General features: G+C 44.3%; 1 protein-coding gene across 1 annotated transcript; it reads right to left on the reverse strand.

Annotated features, from left to right (window-relative positions):
- Window positions 1–2,112: 2,112 nt before the first annotated feature.
- Window positions 2,113–5,687, reverse strand: B3GALT9 (beta-1,3-galactosyltransferase 9). Its single transcript, XM_054997374.1, has 2 exons — window positions 5,656–5,687; window positions 2,113–3,222 (listed from the first exon to the last, which is right to left on the reverse strand). Exons 1-2 carry the CDS (start codon window positions 5,659–5,661, stop codon window positions 2,113–2,115), a joined length of 1,116 nt encoding a protein of 371 aa, XP_054853349.1. The 5' UTR covers window positions 5,662–5,687.
- Window positions 5,688–7,663: the final 1,976 nt, after the last annotated feature.

Here is a 7,663-nt window from a genome sequence, read left to right on the forward strand (position 1 = left end):
ACACAGGCTTTTGGTATGGTCTGCATGACGTATTATGAGCAAATAAGTCCTTCCTGCAGTTTATTTTGTGATGGGCTTATGTGTAACTGCAAACTTCTTGCATGGGGTTCGTGAAACTCAGCCTCAGTTGTGAACGTAAGAATCATTCAAATTTTCTTCAACTTCTCTTTCAGGTGAGAAGGCAGCCCTTTTCCATATTATACTGAAAAATTGATTACTTAATCAGGTTTCTCAGTCTTCTCCCTCTTATCTTTATCACAGCCATCTTGTGTGACCATCTTAAACCTTCTCCTCTCCACATAGAGCTCTTCACTAAGCCAATGCAAGAAGAGGAAAAATAAGGACTTCTCTGCCTTGCTTGCTGTGACATGAAACAGGCAGGCAAGGTTTGTCTTTTACTGCCTGCAGAACGGCTGGCTGAACCTGCTTTCTTCAGTAACATTGTCCATTTAGAGATGCCCTTAGGATATCTGCTGTCTTTTTCTTTACCGGCTTGCTGGCTGCTGGTGAACTGAAATGATTTGCTTGGAAGGTTTCAGTAATGCTTCGTAACCTGAAGTCTCCAGTAAAATAACTGGCAGTTTGGGGACATGTGCAGGTTGCCAGAGGCACAAACATACTTTTAAAATTCTAAAAAAAAAAACTTGCTCTCCATAACTAGAAGGCTGGGGATAGCTATGAGATTCAGAAAGCAATGAGATGCTTTCAGAGACTCCCGATGCTCCTCTTGATGGGATGAGCTCAGCGCTGGGAAGGGTGTGTGTGAGTGTGTGTGTGTGTGAGAGAGAAAGCTTTAACCTTAAAAGCTTAGTGCAGTGGCAAACTAAATGTCCCTCCCCCTTCATGGTCAGAACCTCACAGTGAGCAAGGCAAGGCAAATCTGTATGCCGAAATCTTGGGAAACTTGGAGTAACACCAAATGAGGTTGTATACTACAACTGGTTTTGTTAATTCTAGGTTTAGATTTTGTCTCCGGGTTAACTGGATTCGACTGCTATGCAAGCTGTTCCTGAACTGAAAATGCTGACACCAACAATCACAAGCGATGAGCATACCCAGTTGAAATATCGGCCCTTTTTCTGACTTGGTGACCATGCTGTTCGGTCTTGAACTTGTTTGTCTTTTGGAAGCCATTTTGCTTCTGCTGCATAACCAGGAATATTTCAGAATCCGGAACTAAGGAAAAGGGGAAGTTAATTTTTTAATGAGTATCACCTTAAGTTCTCACATTTATGGGCCTCACTTTTTGAGATCGATAAGTTTGCTTCCTTTGAGGCTGAGTTTTAAGTACATTTTCATGAGCATTCACTTCAGAGCAAGAGATTACACTGATTAGAAAGGTTTTAATTGCTTGACAATATTGAGTACATATATCCCCATTGTTCATGCTGGTTTGAAATAAAAACATGAGCATACTCTAACACGGGGGGGTGGGGGAGACACAGATATTAGGGAAACAAGCAGAATTTATCAAATAGGTTTTCTGAATGAAAGCAAGTTTTCTTAACACTTCAGGAGAACAGGTGCATCATCCTAAAGTTCTGTCTCATCCAGTAGTCTCTTGCCATTTGTGGCTCAACAGCTGCCCCTGAAGCTCACAACCTACTCACTGCTCCTTGCCACCCCCAAACATGGAGGCTTCCTTTACCTCTAAGGGCTAATCTATTTGGTCTGGATCCAGCTTTGAGTAAGAACCTTGGGAAAAGATGGAGCGATGTCAGGCATGTGCTCATATTGCCTTGAAGAAAGGTCTTCCTTTTGGAGTACCTTTTTTACAGGTATATTTTAGTGGACATTCTCTTTTATTTCTGTAAGTTGACTTCAGAACCAATACTTTTGGCTGAAAAGCATCCCAGCAGTTCACTAGTAATTGATAGGCCTGTGCAGTCATTGGCAAGGAGTAAGAAGCCCCCCCCCGCCTCTTGGTAGTGGGCCAACCAGTACTTGGGTGTTGCTATCAAAAAGGAAACTACTTCACACAAGGTATAGCTAACCTATGGAACTCTGCCACAGGATGCGACGGCCACTGACAGTCTTCATAAAGCATGTGGTCAATCCCTGGGGCACCTTAAACTTGGAACTCTGGTTTAGTACCATCTGGCGTTCTAACATCTAATCAGCAAAATGAAGAGCCTCATTCTGTAGGGCATCAACACTGAGTTGTTTAAATCCATCTAGATAAGTCATGACTCGACAGGACACCAGCCCATAATAGGTTTCCAGTAAAGTGCAGGTTTTGCCATCACTAACTTCCTCCCATTCCTGGACCAGCTGGCTCTCTCTCGATACAGCTGAAGTGAAGATGAACTTGTAGCAGCACCGGTTATACCGGATATGTTTTTTCCCAGAAAACCGAGAGCTATGAATAGGCGTCACACCAGCTTTCTTCGTACAGATTCCCACAAAAACACCAGGAGGCACCGAAGGAGGAACTTCATGAGCCGTTACATAGATCATTCTTGCTACATCCTGTGAAATGACTAAGGCTGTTGCGCTGCAGTAGTCAGGGTAGTATTTCTCTGGATAGGTTTGCAGGGGGACAAAGCTGGGACTTTGAGGGTCTCTGTTGGGCACCTCTTGATGGACCACTTTCCCTAGATAGATCTCCTCAAGGTGAGTTCTCAGGCTTAACAAGTAGTCAACCAGATTTGGGAGGTTAACGAACATCTCCTCATCCGTTTTGAGAATGAACCTTGCCCCAGGACAGAAAGTTACTATCCACTCCACTGCTGTAGTAGTCTTCAGTGTTTGGTTCTCTGGTGAATCAAAGAAGGCTCCTTCGATAAGGTCTTGATGCTCCTGGAACTCTCTGATGACCTCCAAATCGGTGGCTTCTGAAGAAGGTTTCCCTAATACAAACAAGATCCTAGTGGTATAACCTTTGACACCGGTCATGTTTGCCCACGTTCGTCGAATTGCATCGCGCCTTGAAGCATTTTCAGGGTTGCTGAAGGTAAGAACCAGCAAGAAGATCTCCTTGTGGGCACAAGCCTCCGAGTTACTGATAATGTAAGCTTTGGAGATGTTGACTTTCAGGGGGGACACATCCAACTTGCGTGCTTTCTCTCTGGCGTTGAGGATTTTCATGTCTGTGTAGGTAGTGGGGAGAGCTCTCAGGAAGTATTCCTCTACTAGATCCGCCCCAAAGAGCAAAACATGGAAAAGTGCAACATTAAAGAGGATGAAACAGCATTGATAAGTCCGGAGCCGGTAGAATGTTATCTGTGAGGGAAAGAGGAGAATATTCTGCTTAATATTTGGCACCTCTACACACCTCCCGTCCCCCAAACAGGGGAGCTGGTTCTGTGTGTTACGATATCACATAATGTGAATATTCCTTGCTTTCTAGCCGAGATGAATTCCCAAGGCAGTTTATAACAATTTAAAATCCCATCAAAACTACAGCATAAAATTAGGGAGGGGGAGCTGTAGAGGGTAATCTTTTCCTTCACCTGCTGTTATAGCAGAACAGCAGTTTTACTTGGTCAGATGAGAAGGTCTGTCCAGTCCCAGAAGAGGCAACTAGGTGCCCCAGAAGTCCTACAAAGTCTTCCTCATTTGTCTCCCAGCCATTGGCATTCAGGGGCACACTTCTCTGAATATGAAGATTCTACTTAGCCAGTGTGGCTAATAACTGTTGGTGGGCCTCTATGAATTAAAGCCCTCCAAATTCAGTGGCTGCCACTTGTAACAGAGTTCTACGTGTTATATGAGAAAAATGCATCTCTGTGTTCTATTTGTATTGCCCATCACCTTCACCGGAGCTTGTGAGTGACATAGTCCAGATTTCAAGTGCTTCTGCTGAGGGGGAGTAGCAGGAGTACCTTGTGCATAAAACTCTGAAATAGAAATACAGTATCAACCAGGGCTTTTTTTCAGCTGGAACGCAGTGGAACGGAGTTCTGGCACCTCTTGAAAATGGTCACATGGCTGGTGGCCCTGCCCCCTGATCTCCAGACAGAGAGGAGTTTAGATTGTCCTCCGTGCCGCTGTGGCGCAGAGGGCAATCTAAACTCCCCTCTGTCTGGAGATCAGGGGGCGGGGCCACCGGCCATGTGACCATTTTCGCCGAGGGCGATATCAACTTTAAAAAACTCCCCCCCCTTGTTCCAGCTGACCCACTGTGTGGCCCTGGGAGCATGTGTGCATGTGGTACCAGGAACACCACCTCCTGCCAGGAGTTGCCTCCTGTGCTGGCAACCCACTGAGTTCCACCACCTCTTTTCCAAGAAAAAAAACCCCTGGTATCAACTGTAAAATCTTGTAAGCTGTTCCCCTTGCATGTGTGAATCTGGATAAACCTTGACTGCAATGTGGCACAGTCACCAGGAAACGGCAAAAATGCTCTGGGCCTGATCTGGTCTGTGGGCTCCAAGCATGATTGTTCTTGGAATATTTGATTCAAGTAAATTTGCATACGGGGAAAGGTTTGTGGTTTGGTGGTAAGCTTCAGACTGGGACACGGGAATTCCCAGGTCCAGTTCCTGGCATCTTGAGTTAAAGGAGCTCAGCAGTGGGTTGGAAAGCTTGTCAACCGAGAGCATTTTTAGGTTTTAAGTGTTCCAATATAAAAGTTCTTGCACCTCCTTTATCTGCTGCCTTTCTGCTTAAACTGACAGCGACTAGTTCAAACAACAAACAATGCAACACCCAGTTAAACTATTACCTAATGAGTACTCTCCACTGACAACTGGGGGGAAAATAGTCACCACTAAGTGTTGGAATAAAAGGTATTTTAATAGTTACAGTGGCACTGAAGAAACAGTCATGCCCTCAGCTGTCTGCTTCACTAACTGTACTACTCTACAAATGTAGTGTGACCCTGTACAGATTTACTAAAAAATAAGCATTGTGGAGTTCAGTGGGACCCCTTCTCAAGTCTTATAGGATTGTGGCCTTTATTTTTAACCAATGAAAGCAGGGGGCCTTGGTTTAAAATATTTGTATGGAACTAGCTCAAAATGGCTTATGGGAGAGAGAGTCAAACGCAATGAAAATGAAATTGAGAAGAATGATCAAAAAGACGACCAACTTTAGTACCACCGCACACTACCAATAAAGGCAGGGTTCAACACAAACGCTTGAAAATAACAAACCATCTTGTCTAAAAGGTGAATCTTTTTCTCACCACAGAACTACAGCCCCCCTCCCAAGAGGTCAGTTTCCAAAGTAATTGGCTAGATATGGAGAACTGAGCAGGAGACCTTTCACAGATCTCAGCTGACGAGAGAGCTATAGAAGGATCCGTGGTCTATTGATTCCCCAATACTTTATCCTGTCTCTTGAATTCTATCAGTAATAGCCTTTTGTTTAATGGAGCGAACCCTGCAGAGACCCTTATCATTCAAAGCATTGCTGTACCAACACTGTGTTGGCAGATCATCGGTTCATACTATATCCCCGAGAACCGCAAGCTTTGGATCTAGTTTCAGAGGGGGAGCCATGCTGGTCTGCAGTAGAAAAGCAAGATTCAAGTAAAGACCAACTAGATTTCCAGGGTATGAGCTTTTGAGAGTCAAAGCTCCCTTCGTCAGATACCTTAGATCTCAGGAGTTAACAGTGCAGCTTAATCTTGGGTTACTGCTTCAACATTTTGCTATGATAAGTTTTCATGGAAGGATTTCCTTAGCAGCTGAAAGGAAGCCAAAAACTTACCTGCATGATGTTGGTGGTGGGTTGTGCTGGAATCTTCAGAGATCAAGTGTGTGGTTTTGAGTGTACACATGGCGTTTCTGCACTGCTGGCTGTGGTATGTAGGTCTATCAGGATAAAGTTCCTCTGCGTCAGCCAAGTGTGGTTTTTCCTTTCAGCTCCGGGTCTGAGCAAAGGAAATATAATTCCAGAGAAGGGTGATCATATTACAGGTATATCACAGTGGGATAATTACTCTTTTGTGCTTTATTAATTTTTGAGATTAAAGAGGCTGTGCAAAGGAGAAGAGTCTTTCCTGGATTGGGCCAAAGGTGTATTAAGTTCGGCATCCTACTTCCCGGGATAGCTAACCAGAAGCCCTTGAAAGGTCTGCAACAAGAACACGGAAGGCAAGACTACCTGTTGTTGCAGTTATCGAGAGGTTTTCTGCCTGCGAATACAGAGGCTCCATTTTGCCAGCATGGCTAAATCCCAAATTTTCCTTTTTAGCAGTGTGCAGTGGCTAGTGTTAGACTTGAACCAGGGAAATGCAGGTTCATAACCCCACTTAGATGCAAAGCATACTTGCCTTGGGTCAGTTGCTGCCTGCGCCTAATCTACCTTACAAGGTGGTGGTTTGAATAACTTCCCCTCTATCTATGAGTCTCAGTGAGGACGGCAGACTATGCGGTGAAATGCCTTGCATCCAAGGATTAATGCCAAAGTTGATGGCCCCAAAGGATACGTTTTTGCACTCTGTACAGGCACAGAGGCTATGGAGGACCCTTTGGTAGGGTTGCCAGCTCCAAGTTGAGAAATTCCTGGAGATCTGGGGGGTGAAATCTGGAGAAAGTGGGGTTTGGGGAGGGAAAGGACCTTGGCATGGCATAATTCCATAGAGTCCACCCTCCAAAGTAGCCATTTTCTCCAGGTGAACTGATCTCTGTGGCCTGGAGACTAGTTGTAATTCTGGGAGATCTCCAGCCTCTACCTGGAGGCTGGCAACCCTACCCTTTGGTGACTAGCAGGAGGAAAGTGAAGAAATAAACGGGGAGGGATCAAAGCTCGCCAGCGCCATGGAAATGGCGGAAGAACAACAATGGGCAGTTAGGGTCCCACTGAAACTACAGAGTTTCTGGTTTGCCCTTTATACTTGAAGCCCATAAATAAATTTCTGGCAAAGACATGAGAGAGCTTATATTCCCTTTCTGACTCCAACAAATTAAAATTTATGCTGTCAGACGTGGATCCCATTGTTTCCAACAGAATGGCACTTTTTGCTCTAGCTGCCAGAAAAGTTAGAGCAAAGCAGTCTGTTGAAAAGAAAGGTAATTTCCAAGTCTGGATGTGAATTTTTAAAGAGAGTCATAATTTTAGAAATTTTAAAATTTTAGAACTGTAAATATGTTTTTACCTTGTTAAGGCCTATGGCCACAATACAATAAATTCATCTGTCTGTGTGTCTACAGAACTTCTGGAGGCCAAAAGGCAGAGCAAACACTTCCAGCAGACGGGGTTTCAGGCGGCAGATTGGGAAATTCCTGGAGATTTGGGGGCAGAACTTGGGGAGAGTGCGGTTTGGGGAGGGGAGGGAGCTCAGTGGGGTATAATGCCATAGAGTCCACTGTCCAAAGCTGCCATTTTCTCCAGGGGAACTGACCTCTGTTGCCTGGAGATCAGTTACAATTCTGGGAGGTCTCCAGCCACTGCCTGGAGGTTGACAGCCCTACCTGCAGACAGGAGGAGAAAGAGTGTTTGCTAAAGGATGAGCTAAAGCAGGCATCAATAACCCTGAGCAAATTGAGGAAAGCGGGTTTCCTTTGTCTGTTGGCCATTTTATACTTGGGGGAGAAGGAATTTTTTTTCCTCTTAAAAACAATTTTACTAAAACAGAAAATAGCTTTGAACTGTAGAAAAAATATCAAAAGCAGACTATATAAGTAACATTAGACAGTAAACATAATATCAAAAACAAAATATGTAACAAAGTATTAAAACTACATAATATGATAAAAAGTAACATTGAAGAACA

The sequence above is a fragment of the Eublepharis macularius genome, chromosome 14 (genome assembly GCF_028583425.1).
Source record: "Eublepharis macularius isolate TG4126 chromosome 14, MPM_Emac_v1.0, whole genome shotgun sequence".
Lineage (NCBI taxonomy): Eukaryota > Metazoa > Chordata > Lepidosauria > Squamata > Eublepharidae > Eublepharis > Eublepharis macularius.